The 26,483-nt window shown below is 36.2% G+C and overlaps 1 protein-coding gene across 1 annotated transcript in view; it reads left to right on the top strand.

Moving 5' to 3' along the window:
• TES (testin LIM domain protein) overlaps nucleotides 1-2,159 on the top strand; it is a 62,121-nt gene extending 59,962 nt beyond the window's left edge. The window contains exon 7 of the mRNA XM_045848039.1: nucleotides 1,969-2,159. Within this exon, the coding sequence (XP_045703995.1) occupies nucleotides 1,969-2,157 (189 nt within the window). The 3' untranslated portion in view covers nucleotides 2,158-2,159. The remainder of the gene's footprint in view (nucleotides 1-1,968) is intronic.
• The last annotated feature ends 24,324 nt before the right edge of the window (nucleotides 2,160-26,483 follow it).

Here is a 26,483-nt window from a genome sequence, read left to right as displayed (position 1 = left end):
GTGAACTGTCTAGTGTTTTGGAGGTCTCAACTGAGTATTTTGCTTTCTTGTATGATGACAATTACTCATTTTCTTTATATATATAATCAGCTAAAGAAAATTATGTGTGTTATGTATTTTGTGGCTGTGGATTTGCAGATGTCATATATATACACATACACAAGGTCCAGCAAAAGTAATGTCTGCTTGAATATGGTTGGCAGGGTAATAATATGGGTGTAATAATTTATAATTTTAATTTGAACATTTCACCTAAATGTCATATGGTGTGCTTGAGTGTGATATTGTTATGTTACAGAAATACATGCTTATGATTTTGTAATAAAAGGACATTATTTGTGCTGAACACTGTATTTGTATATAACATACATACACACTGAATGATTTAGGGGATTTAAGTATTAATGTTCTATAATATTAGATTTTACATAAATTATGACATGACAAAACAAAAGCCAATTAACTATGTTACATTTTTAGTAAAAACTAATTTTTCTCAAATACTGTCAGTATTTTTAAGTCCTTAATTACTTTGACATGATTTTCACTAGAAATTAGTGCTGTTTATAGTCTCATGTGTCATAGGTAAGGCTGATAAAAGTACCACTTCAGCCCTGGCTGGTGTGGCTCAATGGATTGAGAACTGGCCTGTGAATCAAAGGGTCACTGGTGTCACTGGTTTGATTCCTAGTCAGGGCACATGCCTGGGTTGAGGGCCTGGGTTCGCATAAGAGGCAACCACACATTGATGTTTCTCTCCATCTCTTTCTCCTTCCCTTCCCCTCTAAAAATAAATAAATAAAATATTTTTAAAAATTACCACTTCAAAGCTTTAATGAGTGAAGAGTCTTTTATTAAGAGTTTTCTCAGAGTAATTTTAATGTTTACAACAAAATTGAAAGGAGGATAGAAATTTCTGTATACCCCTTATCCCCACACATGTATATAGCCTTGCCCATTATCAATATCACTTTCTAGAGTGGTACATTTTTACCAAGGGAAACCTACACTAACACATCCTAATCACCCACAGACCATAGTTTACCTTAGGGTTCACTCTTGGTGTACAGTCTATGGGTTTAGATAATGTGTAGAATGGACAAATTGTGTGTGTGTGTGTGTGTGTGTGTGTGTGTGCTGTCATAGAGTATTTTTACCAACCTAAACATCCTCTGTGTGCTGCATATATCTCTCTATTTGTCCCACCTACCTGCCTCATGCCCAACTCTAGCAACCAGTGATTTTTTTTTTATCCATAGTTTTGCCTTTGCTAGGATATCATAATTGGAATGATGCAGTATGTAGCTTTTCATATGGACTTCTTTCACTTAGTATTTTGCATTTAAGTTTTCTCCATGTCTTTTTCTGACTCAATAGCTCATTTGTTTTTACCGCTGAATAACATTTCATTGTCTGAATGTGCCACAGTTTGTTTATTCTTTCACCTATGAAGGAAATCTTGATTGCTTTTAAGTTTTTGCAGTTATAAATAAGGCAACATCCAGGTACACAGTTTTGAGCTGACATAAGCTATCAGCTCTCTTGGGTAAATACCAAAGAACATGATTACTGGATTGTGTGATAAGAGTATGTTTAGTTTTATAAAAAACTGCCAAACTATTTTGCACACTGTGTCATTTTGCACTCCCACCAACAACAGAGTTCCTATTGCTCCACTTCCTCCCTAAAGTTTGGTGTTGTAGGAAAAAATCATGAAAATTTGTGTAATTATTAATGTACAGTCTGATAGAATATGCTGGAACCAAATGCACTGCTTTGTAACTCACCGTCAGGACTTTCTGTGTTGAGTACCATGGTGATATTTTATGAGCATCAAATCACCTGTTTGATCTTCATCTGTTATTTCTCACAGTGTTCAGCATATAGGCCCCATTAACAGTTGTTCATTAAAAGATTAATTGGAAGGTCACTCTCATTCTCTTTTTATTTGAATCTTTAACTTAACAGGTATGTCAAGGATGCCATAATGCCATTGATCCTGAAGTGCAGCGGGTGACCTACAACAGTTTCAGCTGGCATGCATCCACAGAGTGCTTCCTGTGTTCCTGTTGCAGCAAGTGTCTCATTGGGCAGAGGTTCATGCCAGTAGAAGGCATGGTTTTCTGTTCAGTGGAGTGTAAGAAGATGATGTCTTAAGAGGAGAGCACCAGTCAGTATTGAGCCATAGCTATCCAAAGTGATCTGCATTTCTACTGTAAAATGCAATTTGGAAAAATAAATGAAACAAAAGAAACTATAAAGGATATTAGAAGATTTTGTTAAGTATCTTTCTTTGCTGTATTTCTCTTACCAGTTTTTTTCATCTCTACATTTAAAACCTTTTTTAAGCATTTGATTTTAAAATGTAAAGAATGTTATCTTTATTTAGCTTTCCATATGTAAAATCACTGAGTTGGAAGCTTGGGTTTAATTCATCTTTCTATCCCTATTTCCCTCGTGCCAAATGGTATATATGAAAAACTTGAAAGTTAATGTGATGAATGGAGAGATGAGCATTTCTACTTCTATATTCTTGTTTCCTTTTAATGTAAAGTGAAGAGGAAATGAAACTTACCCTAATGCCAAAGCTCTACATTTATTGCCTCATCATATCCAGTGAGCTTTGTAGTAATACATAGTAAATTCTTTTGACAGAGGAAATAGAAATGCAGCATAGAATAGAGAGCTATTATCATTTTATTGCCGATGCATTTGCTATTTCCTAATTTAAGCAGAGGTGGCTTTATTGCATTTCTCTTTTAAAAAAAATTCCTACCTCTCAGTATTCTCTTTGTAAGCTCATGACATTCATATGTGGCCTTTAATATTTTGTCACATGTGGCATCCACACTTTTTACTTCTATAGATGTTTTTCAACTTGGACTTAAAAGCCATTCAGTTATATTATGTTTTCAATCCAAAGAACACATATATTTTGCATACCCAAGAATCAATTTGTACCAATTGCACTTACCTGTTGTGATTTGGATATATTTTTTTGCATAGTTTTCATTCTTTTCTGATGGATACTGTCCTATGATGTTTCTAAAGCCTGTTAGTGGGTATTTCAAATGTCTTCTTTACCCATATACTTCCATCTTTAAGTATTTCTAATGTTTATTTTTCCCTGTATAGTTACATAGACTATGCAGTATGAAAATTAAATGAAAGTAATGATATGTATATTATTATTCAAAATAAAGTTTCTTCCACTTTAATAATTGTACCTTTATACTTCATATCCTTTTCATTAAAGAGCAGAAAAAAAATCCTTCTGCAATTAAACGCTTGTTAGAGCAGGGGGCGCTGTCTCCAAGGATTAAAAATTACCTAAACAAAGGCTGCTTCTGACAAGACAAAACAGAAACTAGACTTTCACTATAAAAATTTTTCATCAAAATAAGTTTTAAGAAATTTTAAAATCAAGGAATTTAAATAGATAGTTTTCAAGTCACATTGGGTTTTGGGTTTTTTTGGGGTTTTTTTTTAGAAAAAAAAGTGACGTTTTAATTGAAGTTTGGGAAAACTGTCTTGAGGTGAATCTAACAAGGATTATTATACTTGAATTGCAACTCTATTTGGTTTAGTAAAATTTTTTTCATGGCAACCTATTGTGAAAAGGAAGCAAATGTGGAATAGTGGTAGATTCATTTTTCCTTGTATTAGGAAATCATGAGATTTTTTTTTCTTAGTGTGAAGTATTTCTGTTATAGTTTTACTCTGATACATACCCAGAATAATGTGATTTTAATTTTTTTTTCAGTTCCTGTTTGTTTGGCTGATAGTGCTTCTTCTTAAATTCAACTCCCAGCCCCCGGCATGACTAAGTGGGAATAAATTAAAATAATTTCCCCACATACTGACATGACAACTCTTTTTATATGTGCCTGTCCAGCCTCCAATTTCTGAGGCTGAGGTAAAATAAGACTGGTTAGGGGGATATAAAAGCCCAAGAAATTTGACCAAAGCCATAATTCACTACCAAAGATGATAACTGCATGTATATTAGGAATTTCCTAGGCAAATAAACTACTTTGTCTGGGAGATACAGAACCACTAGGTTTGATTCTTTCTTCTTTTTTTTTTTAATTTATTGGTGTTCAGTTACAGTTGTCCCTCCTTTTCCCCTATTGCTCACCCATACCCCATCCCCTACCACTCCCACAGTCAATCCCCTCCACACTGTCCATGCCCATGAGTCCTTTATTTATGTTCCTTTGCTTACCCTTTCCCCTTCTCTACCCCTATTATTTCTCTCTCCCATCCCCTCTGGTCACTGTCAGTTTGTTCTTTATTTTTAAATCTAGTTCTATTTTGCTCATGTTTGTTTTGTGGATTAGGTTCTACTTATAGGTGAGATCATATGGTATTTATTCCGATCTATTTTTAATTTGGCCTTTAATAAACTATGTGAAAGATTTCAAAGCTCCCTTTCATTTTAAATTGTTAATCAAGTAAAAAAAATTCTTCCAATACTTTGTCCTGTGAACACTTAACAAGAGAATAAGTAAATGGATTAGTTAAGTCCTTCTCTTGCAGTTAGGAAAAGATAGGGAAGTAATAAAAGTTTTTATCTAGATTCATGCATTATTTTCTTCAAACATAGATAATGAAGAATAACCTTTTGTTCTACTTATTTTCTGTTGGTCAATAAATGGAAATCTCTATCATCCAAGTCCCATTTAGTTGTATTTCCCAGAGATATAGTTTATCCTTTTATACTCAATATAACAGGCATTTAACAACCACATTTGTGCAGTTAGCAGTAGAGAGACCCTCACCGTGAAAGGAACTAGATTGGGAGGGAAAGAATACCAGAATATGAAACATGATAAAGGCACCACAGAGAGTAAGAAAAGAAATGGGTTTTTTCCTTTCAGCAGAAGCCACCACCTTGGATATTAGAAGGTATAATAATGATTTCTGATTCTTACTCTTTAATCAGCAGTAGGAACTTGAGAACAGAGTGGTTAGATGAGAGCGAGGGGAGAGAGTTCTTTCCTGAGACCCAGAAAGTTCTGAAGATTTTGACACATCATTGTTGGGGCCCGCCCTGCCTGGTCCCAGGAAGCTGTAACCTCCCCACCACCCCCCCCCAACTTAGGCTGAGTGAGAGACCTCTGAACCAGGAGCCACTAAGGAGACAAAAGTTATTTCCCTGGCATGAACGCTGCCTGTTCTGTGCCTGGCCTCCAATGCTTGATCAGTTAGCCAATGGGGAGTAAGATTTCCCATAGGGGGAATCGCCTAAGACAGGCATGATCACATGGAGGCCTCAGGGAAGAGACTTGGGACTGTGGAAAGGAAGGGGTGATTGACATTGGCCCCTGCCCCTTTGGCTTTGTCAAAGCCTGAGTCCTTGTTCTTAGTTGTGAGAATTCCAAGTCTCCTGGCTGCCTTTGTCTCCTCTGTTGACTCAGGCCTGCAGAAATAACAAGGGTGGTGCAGCCCAGACCAGAGTCGACAGACCCCTGGGGTAATCAGGCCTGGGGCACAGAATATGCAAGATCCTGTGAGACCTGCTTGCTGGAGGATGCTATTGAATTAGAATATGAAGGCACGGGCAGGAAAACAGGACTAGCCTTTTAGGTCCTGTAGTGATAAAACCCCAAACTCTGCCCAGAATCCCAGCAGGAGTTCTGTCAGCACCTTTGAAAATTACCTACTTGTTTGATCTTCCCTGCCAAACTGGAATCCACAAACTGTGTCTGTATTCTTAATAAAAGCACTACTCAGGCAGGGATCGGGGTGCTCTGCACTAGAGAAAGTGGCCGTTTCGTTCCTATTTCCCCACAGGACTCGGTTGTCCCTGTGTATGTTTTTCTCATGTTTCGACGAGCCATCCGCAGCGTTCCGCAGTCACTGCAGGCTGGTGGCCGAGTCACATCATGAGTTGCTGAAGTATATTGAGGTAATACATTTACCATCTTTTGGTACAGACAATATTAAAGTGATTAATCATGAACAAACTCACAGAATGTACACATACCCTATTCATCCCTAAGCAAAGAAATTTGCTTGGAACCCATGGATACAGTTATAGTTTTGAGAAATCAGTGGATTGGAGTTATTTAATCCCATTAAGAAATACCAGTTGCTCAAGAGATCACTGGCTTTCATATTTCTTGTATGGTATCTTTATTTCTCTATTTATCTATTTTATTTTTTTATTTAGAAAATGAATAGCTAAGAATTGTTTTTTTCTTTAACCAACTAGCTGAAACTTCTATGACTCTGAAGTCTTCATGCATAAATTTCCAAAGTATTTCAGCCCAATTTTACCAAAAGCAAAAGATTTATTATTGACTCATTCTTAAGGAATTTCTAGCATTCAATGTTTGAGCTCATCCAACATCACCATGGTTACCAAAAAGACACCACCACCCAACATCAGTCATAAGCCTTTGCCTTAAAATGCCCTGGCATATCTGAACTTGTCTGAGTGTTCACTTACTTCATCAGAAAATTAATGACACCAGTAATGTCTCCATAAAAGAGTACTTTACTACAAATTCTTGCTAGATTCTCTCTGCTCCCCTGACCTCCCATGATTTAAGTGTTCAATGAGAACTTCAATGATTATAATGAATGCTCACATATATAAAAAGAATTCATTGTGGTGGGATAAATGGGTGAATTTTGAGTATACAACCTGGAACACATTCTTGCTTAACTAATGGAATCTTTTTTTTCCTATATTTACTAAAGCCTAAACAGCTTTAGCTGATTATTTTGTCTCTTCATGGAAAACAGCATGCCATTGTAGCTTCTATTTAATGGCAATGCATTTTAAAACACTTAAAACAAGGTATCATTAACCTTTTATACTTGTTTTGAATGTCATTTTATGCTGACATTTATGAAAGCTGCTATTGGTTTTTCCTCAATGATAATTTTCCCTGGGATATCTTGACCCTCAGACAATAACAACAAAAACTTATACCCAGTTATCTTTACTAGAGTCTGCCATTATTAAATGCAGAGACATTTGAGTTGATGTCACCAGAATACTGATTGTGAAGGCATTACAGTATAGTTCAACAAAGGTCAAGAGACCTGGCCAAGTCCCATTGATTCTGCCTCTCTTCATCAGAGTTACAGCTGAGTAGGATGGAGGATAATGTTGTTAGATTTCAAGAGTCTAGGAATAACAGGCCCAGTGTGTGGTGGACATCTGTGAATATGTGGAAGTCACCAAGAATAACAACAGGGAAAATGGTGGAAAGAAGAGTGAGTCAGAGGCTAAAGTTATCAAAAATATGGAGTGTCCTAGAATTTGATAGAAAATGTCAACTAAGTGTAAAAATGAGTGGTAAAGTCTGAAGCCATGTACTATACTTCAAAGAGCATCGATTTGGTTAGGAAGCAAAAAGGAATTAGGTGGAAACAATGAAGTGTGAGTAAGACTGCTACCCCAGAAGCACTGTGAAATGCCCATCTTCAGGAAAAAATAACTGGTCTCGACTTGAGAGTACTACAGAAGATACAGACCTTGAAGCATAATGAACATCAGCTGGAGCAAGGAGATGAAATGGTTGAGAGTACAAGCAAGTTCAAAGTTCACAGAAGGTGGACTTCAAGAGGGCACAGTGGTAAAATGAAGGAATGTAGAAAGGGATAGAGCCAGATTAGGGGATTAACAAAGGAGAATGGATATCAGGTTTCCAAAAGAGGCCAAAAAATGTAAATGCCTACGGTAAAGAAGGCTCAGAGGCATACCAAGGTTAGTTCTGATAGTTTGCTAGAGAAGGATGAGTAATCAGTTAAGAATGCTTTTGGCTATAAGTAACTAAAAACACTGCTAAGACTGTCTTAAAGACAAGACACAGGCTAGCACAAATTTGGCTCAGAAGAAGCTTTTTTTTTTTTCTTAAGTCTCTGCCATCCTGTACTCATTGCCTTCCATTCTCAGGTTTGTCCTTTTATTCAAGTACCACTCCTTCACATGACAGCACCCAAAGTGTAAAGCAGAAAGGGAGCAAAGGGGCATTTTACTCTCTTAACAAGGAGAAAAATCTTTCCTGGGACCCCCCAACCGACTTACCTTCTGTTCCATTTCATTGGCTGGAACAGGACTAGTTGCCTCAGAATGCCTCAGAATTTTGGAGTGATTTGCTATATAGCCATGATATCTGTAACATCTAACAATTATTCAATGCATATAGGGGAATTCCTGCAACATGTGAATTTATGCTAAAAAATTATTTGTACAAATGCACTACTTAGGATATTAGCTTTTATTCTTTTATCCATATCCCCTTTCCTTTTGCTTAAGAGTTTATACAGTTGTATAGTTTTATTTTATGAAAATATTTATTTATTGTTAGAGAGTAGAAGGGAAGGAGAGAAACACCAATGCTCAAGAGAAACGTGGATCATTTGGCTCTCACACACCCCCAGCTGGGAACCTGGCTCACAACCCAGGCGTGTGCCCTGATTGGGAATCTAACCAGTGACCTTCTTCAGGCTGGCACTCCATCTACTGAGCTACACCAGCCAGTCCTGGTTGTATAGTTTTAATAAATATTAAGTCCATAAATTATCTGTAAAGTTTAAAATCATCAAGAACATTTATAATAATCTAGACTCAGAGAAACTGATGAACACTATTTTCAATACAGTACATTCCAGGGATTAGGGTCATGGCCTGGGAGCAAGCAAGAGGCTTACATTCCCATGTGGACTCTTTAGATTTTGAATTGTTTTACTGAACAAATGAAATCCCCAGTACTCCTGTTGCCAAGGTTAGAAACACCTTTAGTGCAGCTAAAGATTTGGGGGGAAAAAATTTAGAATACAGGAGCATGTTTATTTAAAAAAAAATCTATGAAAAAAGTTACTTAAGGAAAATTGAAGGGAGATTTACTTATTTTGCACAAGCTACCAAGTACTGTAGGTATAAAACTATATTCACTATAGTTCTTGCCCTCAAGAAGTTCACAATCTCATATCTCATAAAGGAAACAGGTAGTTAAACAAACTATCAATCCATTGTAGTAAATCAAATAGAAAAGATAAAACCTTGAGCTTAGTCCAGTTGTCAATACTTACAGTTTACCAAAGAATAATGGCATGTGATACTATACATAATCAGTGATTTACCCTATTTCTTGAATTTTTTAAGATTAAAAATGAATTACTTCCTTAGAATTGCAATTTATATAGTTTAGGGATCATACCTTCAAACTAAAGTATAGGAAGGAGTGAGTAGCAAGAGAGCATGTTAGAGTGTTGGGAGTCCTGCTTGACAAAGGTAGTACATTACTTTTCAATGTACGTGCTTTCTCCTTATTCCAAATGAATTTCTGCTAATAGCTTGAAATAAGGGCTAGGGAGGTGGGAAGAGAGAAGCTGGAAGACAAGGTAGGACCACAGCAACATGTACTTTCATTCTGTATTGACTTTTGGCCAAATAGTACTGCATCCAGTATTGTCCAATATCAGGAAACACCCTGTAGGGTTTTGCAAAATCAACAGGGTAACTGTAAGACACTATTGTGAAATTATCATCACCACTGCATATTTATTAAGGATTCCTCTTTGCCCAATCCTATGGCAACATAAGACAGAGCAAACTGGCAGGCAGAGCTCCTGTGTCAAGGAGCGGCATCCAGTAGGAGGGTGCAGTATTCCCACCAAGGGCTGAAAATAATTCTTCTTTACTTATAAAATGAACATGGGAATTTTCACTACTCTGCAGCCAAAGGTCTTCAGAGAATAATCATAGAGCCTTTATCAGAACACTTAATATAGATTTTACCAAAGGAAGGGTTAATCTTTAGAATGAGTTTTCTTGCATGCGTATGTTAGGTCAAGCATTATCATATGAGAGAAAATTTTGGCTGAAACATTTTTTAAAAACAGAGTTTATTCTTAGTCTCTCTCTCCTTTTTAAAATTGCCTTAACATTATTTTGAAGAGCAGAGCTAGTCACTGTGCTAAATGTTTTATATATATACACTCAATCCTCACAACCCCTGAAGGTAGGTACTTTTATTATATCATTTTATAGATAAGGAAACTGAGGACAATGGGGTTATATAATTTGACCAAAACCACTAAGGGAGGAAGCATTAGAACTGGAATTCAAATTCAGGTAGCTCTAAATTCTGAATTCTTATTTATTTTACCATACTGCCAGACAGTGTACATACCTCTTCCCCTTCATATAAGCTATCTCAGGACCACATAACAATAGTTTTCTTTTACTTGTTTGCCCTTCCCCAGAGCTTCTTCCATACACCTGTGCATCTTCCAGCAGCATTAGCTCATCCGGTAGAGAATGGTCTTCCCTTGTTAAGGAGTTGCTCCATATCACATTGATTCTAGGCCATGCAACCAGCAGTAGCTCAATGTCAGCCTGCTAAAGACAAAATCCTTTCTGTTTCTCAACCAAATCTCTCATATTCCTAGCTGAATATGAGAACTGCCCTGCTGAGGTGCCAAAGGAAGCATACTTGCATTATGACGTGTTTCTAACAATGTTTTGGAGATTTTAAAGGGGCAGCTATCTAAATGTCTGAGGCATTTGAAAACAACCCAAGCTTTGTTTCTGGGTTGTACAATCTTGAAAACCAGCAAAGCTGTTGCAATGTCTGTTTATCAATTGTCCAGTGATATCAACAAGTGTTTTCTAAGGTCAAAGTAATCAAAATGCTATTCCAGGTCTTTGATTTGAAATGGGCATTGTTAATATAATTTTGGCATTCTTTTAAAGGTTCAAAGTGGAATCAGAGATTTATGTTTATAAATTTTGTAATCATTCCACAAAGCTCAAGATGTTTGGCAATGCCTGGAAAACTTGAAACAAGTAATAAAAGGTTAACATGAGGAATTCCAAGCTGCCTTGTATGGTAATGCCAATGCAAACTAGCACATACTTCAGCATTACAAGTTTAGCAGTGACTTTAGGGATGGATTGGTGTGTAGTTACAGAAATAGCTAGATATAATAACATTGTGGCTTGTCCATCACACAAAGAATAAGGGACTTTGGAAGATTTAAAATTAATGTCTCAGCTTAGAAAACACTTCAGAGAAATAAAAAAATAGAAGGAAGGAAAAAGGAAGGAAGGAAGGAAGGAAAGAAGGGAGGGAGGGAGGGAATTATGACCTTACTTATTTTTTGGCCTCATTTACTGAGAATTTACAGCCTCTTTGACCCTTTTTCAGCATCAACAGTTCAACCTTTCCTTGCAGTTGTAAACTCTATACTTTTGTCAACCTGTAATGCATAGCACATTCCTTCCCAGCCCAAGCCCATTCTGAATACATGTTCTCAAACCCTGCTATCCCAAGCTCTTGATTTGTTGGCTGCCAATAAAAGAGGATTCCTTATGAATCATAGTGTGTAGGGAGGTTGAGTGGTATAATCTACACTTGTGCCATAATCATGTGGAATGCAATCAAAATAGAAGTCAGAAATCTAGAGTATAGTTCAACATCTGACTTCATGCACAGCCTCAAGAAATTGGAGTGCAATAAGGAAAAATCACAGTGTCTCCCCTGCTATGGAAAACTTTACTCCCATAAGATTTACTACAAAGGGAGAGGAACCAAGTTGCACACGTTCAGGATCCAAGGTCTCTGATTAGAAGAGTCTGTTTCATGACCCTTTTATATGATCCAGTTTTCCTGTATGGATAATAAAAGTAGTCCTCTTTTGGTGAGCTGAAGTGCAAAGATGTGTGTTGAGAATACACAGTTGTCATAGACAAAGGCTTTTATCAACTTTGTTGAAAAAATGTAAAATCTAATGCATCACATCTTTAATGGCAAGAAGAAGGCTGACCTGGCAGAGTGGTTCAGTTGGTTGGAGCATCATCCGTCCACCATGGGGCTGCAGGTTCAATCCCCGGTTGGGCACATATGGGAGGCAGCCAATCAATGTCTCTCTCTCTCTCAATCTCTCTTTCAATCTCTCTCTCAATCTCTCTCTCCCCCGGCCCCCTTTCCCTCTAGAGTCAGTGAATGTATTCTCAGGTAAGGATTTAAAAAAAAGAAGGCTAAAGAATATTATAAGATAGGTGTGTTTATAAAAGACCAAATGTGAGAATACTGTTTCCCACACTGTTCCCTCATTTGTTTACAATAAGATCAGTTTTCTTATCAATAATCAGAAAACTTACCTCACAAAATGAATTAAGATACTTGTTGATTTTGATTACGATTCTAATTCCATCCTGGACCAGCAAAAAAATGTGCAACAAAAGACATTAAAGAGACAGTTAGAATAATTTGAGTAGGTAATATGGATTAAATAATAGCATTGTATCAATGTTAATTTTCTTTTAGAACTAGAAGTTTGTACACTTTGGCCTTCTGCACCCATTTTGACACCCCTCCCCTCCCACCTCTAAGCATCTACTAATCTGTTTTCTTTTTTTTTCCTAGCAAGTTTTTTAGTTAAATTTATTGGAGTGACATCAGTTAATAAGATTGTGTAGATTTCAAATATAGATTTCTATGATACATGATCTGTATATTGCATTGTGTGCCCACAACCCAAAGTCAAATAAATCATCTTCTGTCACCATATGTATGGTCCCAATGCTAATTTTTATCATTCCAGAAGTTTCACTGCGATTATGTGGGAGAATGTTCTTATTCTTAGTAAGTAACACTAAATAATTAGGGAGAAAAGAGTATGCAGTCTTTAACTTACTCTCAAACAGAACAGAAAAAATTATATCAATGTGCATATATATATATGCATATACATAGAGAAAGTAAATATGAATGATAAAGCAAACATTAGACAATGTTAACATTTAAAGTTAGTGACCAATTTAGATAAAAGACATATGGAAATTCTTAGTACTGTTTTACAATATTTCTGTACATTTCATATTATTGCAAAATGAAAAGTTAAAAGAAATAGCTCAGCAATTCCACTTGCAAAGCCAAGAGGTACAAAATATAAATCAATGATGATTCTACAGTTTCTAACTTCAGACCAGCATACAGCCTGGGAAGTAACAGGTTTGAGAGAGAAAGATGGTGAATTCTGTTTGGGGTATATTTTTTTAAAATCTCAGGGTACATGCTTGGTAAGATGTTCCTGAATTTCTGAAAATAGGAGACACTGGAGCCAGAGATTTTGAAGACATCTTTACATGGGATAGTCTCCATTTGCTGGTGTTCTTAAATTAAATAACAGTATATTCATTCAAACAAATTTAGTTGAGCAACAGCAAAGTTATAACTTTAGCTTGGGTTCAATCTTTAATCTCCAAATATAATACCTGAAATTTTACCACCTTTTTGTTGAGCTAGACATTCCCCCAAAAGATACTGACATAAATGACTTACTTACAATTAAGTTTAGAAGAAAAATTTGGGTGCATTGTATTCAATAATTGATTCTCAGTGGACATTAGGAATCAATAGCCACAACCTAGCTTCCTAGACATTCATGGCAATAAAGTAGATTCTGTATATGTTCTCAAAAATTGATTGCAAATGATAACATATTAGTTGAGATTTTAAGATTCCTCAAGAATGCCAGTCAGTTATATGTTTTAACCTTCCCAGATTTCACGATCTGCAGAGCTTGTTCCAGAGGCAACTGAATTACTGTTTTGGTTATATTAAACAACATTATGATGAAAACAACATTTGCTTTAATAAATACTTTTCTTTAACCTAAAACTCTAATTTTATTAGAAAAATAGATTAAAATAGGTTACACTAGCTAGGCTAAGAAAATGTCAGGTTTGCCAAACCTTGGAGTATAAAAATGAACAGATTCAAATTATTTTGCTGAAATAAATATTACCTCAATTTTGTATATACAAGGCAGTTGCAAGATATTCTTGCATGACTCTTGCCTGTTGTAAAATGCCAGAGATACCCTCCCATCATGCTGTAACACCAACTCACCCTAACATGTAACTATCTCACATCCAATTTTTTTTCATTTCTTGGAGGAATTATTTGAATAATAGCAGAATCATCCTGCCACTCTCTTTATCAGATTGAGTGCTAATAAGAGTGTCTAGTCAGACTGTGTGGGTGTGATTCTGACTGCCCCTTGTTAACTGTGAACTTAAATAAGGTTTTGAATCTCCTTGAGCCTCGTTTTCCCATCTATAAAATAAAGTGATGGCAGTAGGTAAAGTTTTGGTGCCATATCAGCCGAAGACCAAAATGAATCCTATCTGCTTAGATGAACAGAGAGGGTCCAACTTCCTCTGTGGGCCCATCTCAAGTATCATCAAGAAGCTATAAGGGTACTTACTTTTATCCAAAGGGTGAGTCCCATTACTTCTTAACTACAATTCAGATAGTACTTCTTGGAATGAGAAGACCCCACCAGACCTCTTTATACACTGGCAATTCCAGAAACAGATGCTCTCTCTGCTGCTGCTGCTGTGACCACTGTCATTTTTATCATCACCCTAGAAGCTTCTAGAAGTGACTGGGGCCACTACTCATGCCCGGCCTATGTTTGTTTAACATTACCATGTCCTGGCCTAGAAAGAGGGAATTCACCTTTCATCTTTAACCATCTTGTCCACCCAAGAATTGTGACCTCTGTAAGCCCATCAGTGCAATTCAGCAGCTCCAAAAGCTAACCACCACTAGTTTTGAATTATCAAGCAGTCTATTTTGGTATTTTCTTTGTAAAATTCTTCATTAAATTGTACCTATGGGGCATCTTGGGAAAATATCTTTATCCCAATACAATGTTTAGGAAAGTTGGCTCAAAGTCAGCTGGAAGAAGCAGGGAGTATTTAACCTGAGGAGAAGAAGCACATAGTAGGGCAGACAGAAGATTAGTGCAAAAGAACTGCAAAAAGCAAACTGTGACTTGTGGGTTGAAGAAAACACTCAGAACTTTTGTTATCTATCAAAAATAATGTGGTAGAGAATTAAAAAAAATGAAGCTCAAGTAGACTATCATAAATTTAGGGTATTCTAAATTCAAATATAGGAGGCAGTGAAGCATTTGTATCACCATCTACCACCTCTTCAGGGTCTTTTATATTATGCTTAAGGAATGCTCTAATGAAAATCAAAATAAGTGAAGGGATTAAGATAAAAATCTCATAAACAGATAACAGTATGGTGATTATCAGAGTAAAAACAAGTGGAGGGATATAGGAGAGGGTAAAAGGGGGATAAATGCTGATGGAAGGAAACTTGGCTTGGGTGGTGAACACACAGTACAATATACAAGTGATGTATTATAGAATTATACCTCTGAATCCTATATAATTTTATTAACCAATGTCACCCCAATAAATCTTTTTAAAAGTTGGAAATATTTTCTGATGGGTGGTTTTACTGGTACTGACTACTGATTCACCATGAACTTACACTTTTCCTACCGTAACTATGGATAGTTTTTTATAAAAAATAATTTGTCTTTCCATCACAAATTGTCAGTAACCCTAGTGAGAAGATTAGAGGATAAGTTAAATGCTAATAGCAGCCCTCTGTGGCTGCCCCCAGGACAGTGTCAAGAGGGGCTCAGCAGCCCTTCCCCTGGCCAGGTGGCTTAGTTGAATGGAATGTGGTCCTGTACACCAAGGCTGTGGGTTTGATTCCCTGTCAAAGCACATACCCGGGTTGCATGTTCTATCCAGGTCCAGGTGCATACAGGGGACAACCATTTGATGTTTACCTGTCTCTGTCTCTGCTTCTCTTTCTCTCCTTTCTTTGCTCTAAAACCAATAAACATATCCTCTGGTGAGAATAAAAAAATAAATAATAAATGCAAACTTGTTCTTTAAAAATAAAAGAAGGCTCAACACATGTTTTACAGTATCAGGTCCACTTCATCTCTTGGGGCAGCTCCCAAGGCCTGAGTGGCAGAGTCACATCTGGGGCTCCTCAGAGGGCAGCCAGTGGCCTTCTGTGGTCCACACAGGCAGGCAGTTTCATGTACAATAGCCACTCCAGCCATTCTGCAGGAACAGATGCAGCCAGTGAATCCCCTTCACTTCAGCAGCCAGCTCCCAGTGCCCACTGCCTATTGTGGACAAGGCCCCTGTATATTAGCTTCCTGTGGCTGCTGTACAAATTGCCGCACACTTAGTGGCTTAAAACAATGGAAATTTATTCTCTTGCAGTTCTGGAGGCCAGAGTCTGAAATCAAGGTGTCAGGACATCAATTACGCATGAAAATATTTTTCAGCTCTCCAGCCAATAGGAATTGGTGGCCATAAAATAACTCAGACTAGCAAACATTGTTAATGTTTACTTTAAAAATCTAATAATATGGCTATATTCACACAGTGGAATAAATGGCAATAAATGGAAACAGACTAATAGCACAAGATAATAACATAAAACTCAAGATAATGCTAAGTGAAGAAAGCATGGCACAAAAAAATATGTACTGCATGATTCCACTCATGTAAAGTATAAATTCATTTATGGTGTTGGAAGGCAGGATAGTGGTGGTCCTTAGGAGGTTAGAGACTAAAACAGGGCTCTGAGTTACTGGTAACATTTTACTTCTTGAACTGGGGGTTGATGACCCAGCTATGGTCAGTTTGTGAAAATTCATTAAACTGCACACTAATGATATTATACTTTGTGTATATTTTCTTTAATCAAGTTTAAGCAGAGCCGAATTTTAAAAATTTTTTAAATAATTTAAAAATTTTCAATATTATTCTATACTAGTTTCAATATATAGCATAGTGGTAAGCCAACCATGTACTTCACAGAGTGGTTCCCCCAATGTTTTAAGTACCCTGGCCCCATTTATAGTTGTTGTATTATTGACTATATTCCCTAAGCTGTACTTTACCTCTTTGTGACTACTCTGTAACTGCCAATTTGTACTTCTTAATCCCTTCACCTTTTTCACCCAGACCTCCAACATCCCTCCCCTCTGGCAATTATCAGTCTGTTCTCTGTATCTGAGTCTATTTCTGTTTTGTTTGTTTCTATTGCTTTTTAGATTCCAGATGTTAAGTAAAATCATATGGTATTTGTATTTCTTTGAGTTATTTCACTTAGCATAATATCCTCTTGGTCCATTCATGCTGTCACAAAAGGTAAGGTTTATTCTTTCTATGGCCAAGTAGTATTCCATTACATATATATAATGGAATATATATCTCCACCTTTTTTATCCACTCATCTATTGATGGGCACTTGGGTTGCTTTCATATCTTATCTATTGTAAATAATATTGCAATAATAAAGGAGGATATATATATTCTTTAAAATAAGTGTTTGGGTTTCTTTGGTATTTTCAGAAGTGGGATCACTGGGTGATGAGGCAATTCCATTTTTAATATTCTGAGGAATTTCCATTGTGTTTTCCATAGTGGTTGCACCAGTCTGCATTCCCACCAACTGTGCACAAGTGTTCTCCTTTTTGCACATCCTCAACAACACTTGTTATTTGTTGACTTATTAATTATAGCCATTTTGACAGGTGTGCGATGATATCTCATTACAGTGTTGATTTGCATTTCTATGATGATTAGTGGTGCTGAGAAAATTTTCATGTTTTTTGGCCATCTGTATGTCTTTTGAGAAGTGTCTGTTCAAGTCTTCTGCCCACTTTTTTTTTAATTTATTGAATTTATTGGAATGACATTGGTTAATAAAATTACATAGGTTTTAGGAGCATAATTCTATAATATATCATCTGTACAGTGTATTATATGTTTATCACTTTTTAATTGGTTTGTTTTCTGGTGTTGAGTTGTATATGTTCTTTATAAATTTTGGATATGAACCCCTTATAGGTTGTACCATTGATGAATATCTTCTTCCTTTAAATAGTTTTTTTTTTCATTTTGTTGATGGTTTCCCTTACTGTTTAAAACCTTTTTAGTTTGACGTAATCCAATTTGTTCATTTTTTCTCTTTTGTATCCCTTGCCCTAGGAGATGTATCAGAAAACATATTGCTACAAGACATGTCCAAGATTATACTGCCTGTATTTTCTTCTAGTACTTTTATGGTTTCAGATCTTACATTTAAGTCTCTAATCCATTTTGAGTTTATTCTTGTATGTGGTGTAATAAGATGGTTTGATTACATTTTTTGCAGCGTCATTTATTGAATAGATTGTCTTTATCCCATTGTATGTTCTTGTTTCCTTTGTCATGAAGTAATGACCAGATAGATGTGGGCTCTCTATTCTGTTCCATTGATCTGTTTTTATGCCAGTATAGTGCTGTTTTGATTACTATAGCCTTGTAGCATTTTTTTTATATCAGGTAGTGTGACACCTGCCATTTTGTTCTACTTTTCAAGATTTCTGTTGCTATTCATGGTCATTTGTGATTCTATACAAATTTTACAATTAGTTGTTCTAGTTCTGTGTAATATATCATTGGTTTTTTGATAGGAATTACATTAAATCTATAGATTACTTTGAGTAGTAAGGACATTTTAATGTTAAATCTTCTAATTTTTGAATGCAGTATATGCTTCCATTGATTAGTGTCTTCTTCAGTTTCTTTTGTCAGTGTCTTATAGTTTTCTGAGTATATATCTTTTACCTCCTTGGTTAAAAATTTACCCCTAGGGCTTTTTTAATGTAATTATAAATTGGATTGTTTTCTTAGTTTCCTTTTTTGATAGTTCAGTATTAGTGTATAAAATGCAACGAATTTCTGAATATTTACTAGGTATCCTGCTACTTTTCTGAATTCATTTATCAGTTCTAGTAGTTTCGGGGTGTAATCCTTAGGGTTGTTTACGTACAGTGTCATGTCATCAAAAAATAATGACAGTTTCATTTCTTATTTTTCAATTTGGATGCCTTTTGTTATTTTTTAGTGTCATAGTTGTGACTGCTGTGGCTAGGCTTTCCAGTAGTATGTGGAATAAGAGTGGTGAATGTGGACATTCCTGTCTTCTTCCTGATCTTAATGGAACTGATTTTAATTTTTGCACATTTAGTATAATGTTGGCTGTGGGTTTGTCATATATTACCCAGAGAAGAATAAATTATGAAATAAATGATTCTCCTACTTTTCTTTCTTATGCTTCCTTCTAATTCTATTGGAAATGCTATTCATTGGAATGGAATACAACAGCAATGCTCTCAAGATAAAAGCTAAGGGCTTATATGGTCTTTGGCAAAAGGTATCCATTTAAATATTAAGTGTGGTAGCATGACTAGAAATGTGATTGGGAAAAATGAAAAGTGCTTTCTTTTCTGTTGAGTTTAAGGTAATTATAATGCAGATATTCTAGACCCCAAGACCTATGCATTTTCAACTACCCCAAGTGTGGCCAGGGCTGTTGATGCTTCCTCCATTCCCCAGCCAACCTTAAAGTTAGGGTGGGGTCACATGACCAGTTATAATTGATAGATTAGGAGTGAGAATAGCACATGTCACTTTGAGGCCAGGCTGACTCTTCTACTTCTCTTCCTAACACATGTTAGGAAGCAGGATTTTATGTAACAGCAACTGAGAACAGTGTGGGAGTAAACTTAAGAAAATGATCACATAATTCGCATCAAAATGAAAGCAAAAGTTTAGTTCAAATGAAAGAATCATTATTGTGTAATTATATGATTTGAAATATTTTTTCCAGTATCTCTTGCTACTTTCTTCTAACTCCACTTAAATATTATGTAGCTATATTCTTGTTCATGTCCCTTGGTTTTTTTATTGTTGCAAATAATATAAAATAACATTCATCTAAAATATCTCTGTCTAGATCTCTTTTTTGTCTCTGTTTCTGTATCTGTCTTTCATACACACATACTTATTTTTCTCTATATTCATTGTTTATATTACAAAAAAGTCTTAAACCATCATGAGGAAATTTGAGCAAAAAGCCAAAGTAAAAATTAGATCTACATTTATGTATGGATTGTTAACTGATAACAACCTAGTATCAGTATGATTCAATGATTAAAGTTGCACTTTCATTTGAATAGTTAAACCAAAAGAAAAAAAACCTAGCAGTGGGTAAGAGAAAGAAAGAAAGTGGAGAAAGGAAAGGGAGTAACCTGGGTATCACAGAAGGCAAGGGTGTTAGAAATTTGAAAGTGCACATAGTTAGGAAAAAAAGGATATTTTTGAAGAAAGCCATGTTGTAGAATGGAACCCATTATGGCAGCACTGGGTTTGCAGTGTAATGCCTATTCTTTCGTATACTTATTTGTTAATTTACTCAACTTAATTATCTGGCTAACAAAACTGTATCACTCTCTTCAGGCTCAAGGATCAAGTACAGGCAGGAAGATAAATAGAAAATAGTCCAAGATTTTATATTGCTTGTTACAGCAATGCCCCTTATAACTTTTTTTTTAAATAGAAGTATGTATACCAATGTTTTATCAGAGGAAAGCAGTCTTCACAGTCCAGAAACTCATGTTGAGGTCATTGAAAAGAACGAGCTGTGCACACAAAAACATGCCCCAAAGAACCAGCCTTTCCCTGGACTGACACATGAGATTTGCTTTGAAATAGCTGAGATGATGTTGACCTTTCTGGAAAAAAAGTGAGAGTGAAACCCAACAAAGGAATCTATCCTGGGACCTCAGGTAAGAAAGAGTAGGTTTAGTGAATCAGTTTATGGCCATAATTTTATTCAATGTAGGTAGGATTTAGGATGCTACATCTAAGGAATGAGTAGATGAAGAAACCAGATTAAGAAGAAAAACAAAAACGAAACCTTAAGTTCTAAGGTCAAATGGAAGACCTGATTGTGTACAAACAGAATGTCAGTGTGTGTGGTGTGTGGTGGTAAATGTTGGCCAGACTTGGAGAACTGAACTCCAGTTTGCACCTAGTGCAAGTCACTGTGTAGGTTTAACTCTTATTTTTCTAACTGTGAAATGAGCTGATTTTTATGAGATGAGCTATGAGACTTACTATCATCTAATAGTTTATTACATAACAGAAACTGAAAACAGAGTGGGGGTAACCTTAAGGAAATCATCACTAATCGGTAACACCAAACTGTAACTAGAAAGATTAGTACAAACAAAAGAATCTTTGTTATACAATTCTATGATTTTAAAAAATTGTTTTCTGGTATCCTTTTCTACTTTCTTCAAACTCCACTAAAACAGATGACCTTTCCTAATATCCCTCTATAATGAATTTCTAAGTTTATTGCCTTGTCAAAGATTGACCCTTACAGTAATGTCTTATAAGTTGCATGGCTTATTCAACTTATAAGCTCAAAGCTGTGATATTTATTTTCTGTCTGCAGGGTAAAGAGTTTGATTTAGTTTCTTAAACTAACATAATCCTTTTATTCAGATCCCATAAATTATTCTGTAATACCACTTAAAATCTCTATTTTAATTGAAGTCCTAAAGACTAAGAGCAATAGATTAGGTTCTGAGACCTCAAATCCCAAGTCAAGAGACTGAATGACCTGGATGGTAGCTGCCAAGATATTACAAAACCACTTCTTCCAATACTAACAGGTCTCAGTGGATTACTCCCCTAAACAATGTACACTGTCCATCAAAAGATATTTAATTTCTGCAGCAGAAAATTGGGAGCACCCTAAAATCTATAGTTCACATATAAAAAATCTTTATAGTTGTTTTTCCAAATTTTATAAGAATTTCAAAAATTTGCATAGCTGTTACAACAAAGAAGTGTAAAGGTGAAAGGAACTTTTAAACTAATAATGAAAAACAAATTTTAATTAACTATGCAAAAGCAAAAATTGAAATACTTTCCTAATATATTTATTGAAAATAGTTATTTGTAAGTCATTGGCATATGATGAGGATGCCAGATATGCAACCAAAATCATAGGGAAAAGGGCATTTTAGAAGTATGTCAAGTAAATTTTTTAAATATTGTCATTTTTAAATTTTAAAAATATTGTTATTTTTAATTTTGTGAGGGTTCGGGTACTTGTAAGCTTTAAAATTTTTTAAACCAGTTCTGATTTATTTTTATTTCTTAGTAAATGTTCATATTCCTTCTTAATTTTGCATTTATTCTTTTGTGTTATTTTTGTTAGCACCCCCACCAAACTATATCCATTTCAGGCCTCACCAAGATGGGTGATTCCCTGGTGATTGCGCACTTTCAGTGACTAAAGAATGAAGTAGTGAAGATTTTAAAGGGAAAATTCATTTGTCTCCCCTTATCTAAATCCAAATATCCACAACTTTGATGGATACAGAGCCTGGAGAAGTTATTAGATCACTATGTGGACCCACAATCCCCCCACCCCTTCCTCCAAGTCTTAGAAAGGTCTTTCCCATCATCTCAGTCAAGTAAGAAAAGCTGTGAGAGAATTATCTTAAGGAATCAGTTAGTTTATCCTTTGGAAGAAGTAGTGTCTGAGGCTTTCTTGGAGATTTCTAATGTCTGGAATTGCTTCCTCGATTCAGTAACAGAAAATAGAAACACTGGGCACAAAGTTCCTATACCTTCCAAGGAATAGGGCAAGGATGCCTGAAAAAGAGTCAAGTAATTCCCTGGGAGGGAATATACTAGGGAAATTTTAAAACGGCCCTACTCCAGAGAACTGCCTGGAGACACAAAGGGACTCTAACAGAGAGGCTCTGTGGGGTGAATTGCCTTGTCTGAGGAAAGGGAGAAAGTTTCACCTTAAGTGAAATTTAGAGTTCTGGTTCTGATTACTACATTAAACTGAGCATTTTAATTATTATTGAATTGTGAGTATCCTGGTGGCTGAGTGGCTCACCTGAGATATCATTCAACAGTGAGGAAAGACTTCATTGAACTTGAGTTTAAAGGATTATGGGAAAAGAATAAAGTTGCTCTATGTGTCCAACTTATTCAAGAAAAGTTGTACCATTTAACTTTAACCTTCTTAATTTACCAAGGACATTTGTATAAAAGTCTGCCTTGGAATTTGTGTAAAAGTCTGTTTTTAAAACTTTTCTATTTTTAACAAATTTTTAAAAATTGTATTTCAAGGCCATATAAAAATATAAAGCTTTATTATCTTTAATGTTAATAAACATGTCAGTATAGTAATAGTATCCTCTCCCTTTCTTTCTTTTTTTGGAGGGGGGATTTTTTTTTTGTTACCTTTAAAATAGTTTTAGCATTTTTATAAATGTTCCATGGTGTTTGAAAGACATCTATGTTCTTTTAAAGAAGATAACTTTTTCTATACATCTGTATTATTCATACCTATAGCCAAATATGAGATAAAATGATTTTTTCAAAAAAGTATCCATCAGAAAAGACAAAGTACCTTCCTTATATTTGAAACCCATGGCAAGTTCCAAGAGAAACAGAAGAAATTGTGAAATTCTTTATGTTTAGCAACAGAAGTATTAGATAGAATAGATAGTATACCAAGGCAGGGAGGTGGGGTGGGAGGGAGCCCTTGAAATTCTGTGTCTATTGCTTCCATGGGGAAGAAAGCCTCTGTAACAATTACTCTAGCTGAGAAAGAAAGCCTTTGTGGCAGCATATTAATAACAAGGCCTGGAGGTGGGAGATGGAGGGGGACCTAGAAGCTCCTGGAATTCCAATAGTCGGTACATTCAGATTGAAGCTTTTTGCTCAAGCATATAGATAAACTTGCTACTTCATTTTCCAATATACACAAGGCATTAAGATTAGCTGAGTACCTGCTTGTAGCTTCTGGCCCAAGTGTATAAAACAGACTTACTAACAAACTTATTAACAACTTTATTTTCTCTATACATAGGGCATTAAGACTAGTCACAGAGGACATTCAGCCGGGCGCCTGCCTGTAATTCCATGCTCATGTGTGTTTCATAATGAACTTGCTATCTCATTTCCACTATACATGTCTGTCTCTCACCTGAATTCTCTTGCAAGCAAGGCAAGAACTAAGGAAAGGAAGCCCCTTGACGTGGGTCTCCCTGATGACATCTTTTAGTGCTATGACTCAGATTCCACCCTTTGTCTCTAGCTGCCCAGAATGCAGTAAGTGACAATCTCACTAGTGATGTTTTATTGCTTGTTTCACCTTCAGGGTTAAAGGAGACATAGCAGCGGACGAGGGGTATTCAGATATTCTGTCCTGTGTTTGGAGGTAGAAACAAAGATAAAATCTAAGATGTGTGCTCACGTTCACCGGGGCTCCAAAGACTGAAGAAGCGCTTCTTCCCTCTGGTCCAAGTTATCAGGTGTCCCTACATGAGTGGGAGCCTTGCAGAGGTGCTTGTGGTTAATCCCTAAGTCACGTAGGAGCCTCATAGGGAACCCCCATCACTGTAATGTAACCTTGATTCATCTAGGGATGTGCAAAATAAGGGCTGATCACCCAGCACTCTGAGCCCCACTGGCTGTTATAGACAACGGGGAGAGAAATGAAGGCACGTAGGAGAGCTGGGAATGACCAAAAGTGGAATAGCTTTTTTGAGCTCCTCTCACAAAATAGCATGCTTTTGACCTACTACACAAAATCCTGTCGTCTTTTCTGCCTCTAAACCATGGCCAAGGAATAGTAAGTTTAAATCACTAACCTGTTGTGAGCCTGCTGCCTCTCTCCCCGGAGAAGCTGTATTGTATTTGCCAGGCGAGTGTCTTGCTCTTTCCCTCTTGAGAGGCTTGCTTCTTCTTGGGCATTAACATTTTATCTCCTAAACTCTAAGGGTCCCACTGAGACTTGCTGCCAGGGAAGCAGTGAACAGCAGTAGCTCTACCCAAGCTTGCCCTCTCTGATCCTGTCTCCAGGAGCCAATTTTCCTCTAACTTCCAGGTGAACCAAAGCAGCCCCACTTGGCTCACTACTTTCTTATAACTTTTCTAAGGAGCCAAAGCAGCCCACCTAGGCTCTTTCTCCTGTTGCTTCCTCCACCCTAAGTCTTTCCTTTGTTTCACTGTCTCTGAAACAATAACTCCTCCTCCCTCAATATGCAGGAGAAAAACTGGTACTTTTAAAACTCAAGCAGCTGAAGGTCACTCAAGTCTGATATTTACCCGCAACTTCTCCAGCCTCCTTGCTGTTGTCAAGGTCAGTAGATAATAACGAAGCTCACTTTTGAGCACTCTGTGTATCTGCTACTGGAAAGAAGAACTGCTTCTAAAAGTTATAAAATCTACTCATAAATTTATTAATCTAAAGAATGTTAATAAATTACTCTTGGTTGTCACTAAAATTAAAAATTCTAATTAGTTGGGAAATAATATATTGTTTTAGTAACAAAGGTAAATTATAGACCTGAAGTTTTATCAGCCTGTATCAATGTTTCATACCTTTTATTATCACCTTAAATAAAGCATTAAGTATTATTTCATAATATATTCCCTAGGTCAAGTATGTTTGACAAGCTTTACAGGGTTTAAATTTTAAAAGACTTTTTCTTAACCTAGAAATGGTTTTGAGTTACTTCAAAAGGTCCCTGAAATATCTAAAGAACTTATTCTTTCCTCTTACAAAAGAGAAATTTTAGACTAATCAGGCTTATTTAATATACTTAAAATACATCAGAAGCTTTTTCAAATAAATTATGTCAAAATCTCCAAGAGTCTACAAAGTTCTAATATACTTTCATTTATAATTCTGATGCTTATTTTGGAATGTTGTAACTTGCAGAAAGGACTAGTGAAGTTGCAGAAGGATTGTGTAGATTGCAGAAAGTCTGTGTAAGTCAAAGAGGGTCTATACAAGTTAAAAAGGAATGTGTAAGCCCTGGCTGGCGTAGCTCAGTGGCTTGAGCGCGGGCTGGGAACCAAAGTGTCCCAGGTTCTATTCCCAGCCAGGGTACATGCCTGGGTTGCAGGCCAAAATCCCCAGCAACCACACATTGATGTTCCTCTCTCTCTCTCTCTCTATCTCCCTCCCTCCCCTCTCTAAAAATAAATAAATAAAATATTTTTTTAAAAAAAGGAATGTGTAGAGGGAAAGAGCAAAAAGAAAAGGGATTGAGGAAGTAAAAAAAAGGAGAGAAAAGATAAAGGAAAGAGACATACAGGAAGAAAAAACATTGAAGTAGGAAACTCAAGAAGGGAAATAGAAATGAGTAAAACTAGGAAGAAAGAAAAGGAAAGGCACATAGATAAATAGTAAAGATAATTTTAATTATTTTTTTTTAAATAATTAAAAGATAGCCAATAGCCCCCTTTGATTTTCCAAAGCCAATTGTCACTTCCCCAATAGAAACCCCAGGTACAAGTAGACAATGGGAATCAAATTAATTAATTCAAAATATTGTTACAAATAGCAAATTCCATTGCCTATTGAATTATAATCACTGACTTGTGACCTAACTTGGAATGACCTACAAATTGTTCTTACACTGCTACACTATAAATAAAAAGTAGCACATATGGGGTTGCTAGGGCTTGTACCAATAAATTAGCTGGCCATCATACGCAACATCCTATATGTCAACCAAGGATTTTAGTAGTCAATCAAGGCCAATAACTTAAAAATCTACCACCTATGTAAGGAAGGAGCACACCCAGAGGGCACAGAAGTCCCCTTTAAAATCTCCCCCAGGAGAAGACTAAGGTAGAGAAGGAGGTTTCCCCTGAAGAACAGAGAAACACCCAGGGCCTCTGAAAACAGGGCAGGTCAGGTATAGATCAGGTCAGTAAGGCTAACTATTCTGGAAACCCAGTG

This window comes from Phyllostomus hastatus, unplaced genomic scaffold (genome assembly GCF_019186645.2).
Source record: "Phyllostomus hastatus isolate PE091 unplaced genomic scaffold, TTU_PhHast_1.1 phas_contig_118, whole genome shotgun sequence".
NCBI lineage: Eukaryota > Metazoa > Chordata > Mammalia > Chiroptera > Phyllostomidae > Phyllostomus > Phyllostomus hastatus.
The sequence above is the reverse complement of the archived record's forward strand: the minus strand, read 5'-3'. Positions and strand labels throughout refer to the sequence as shown.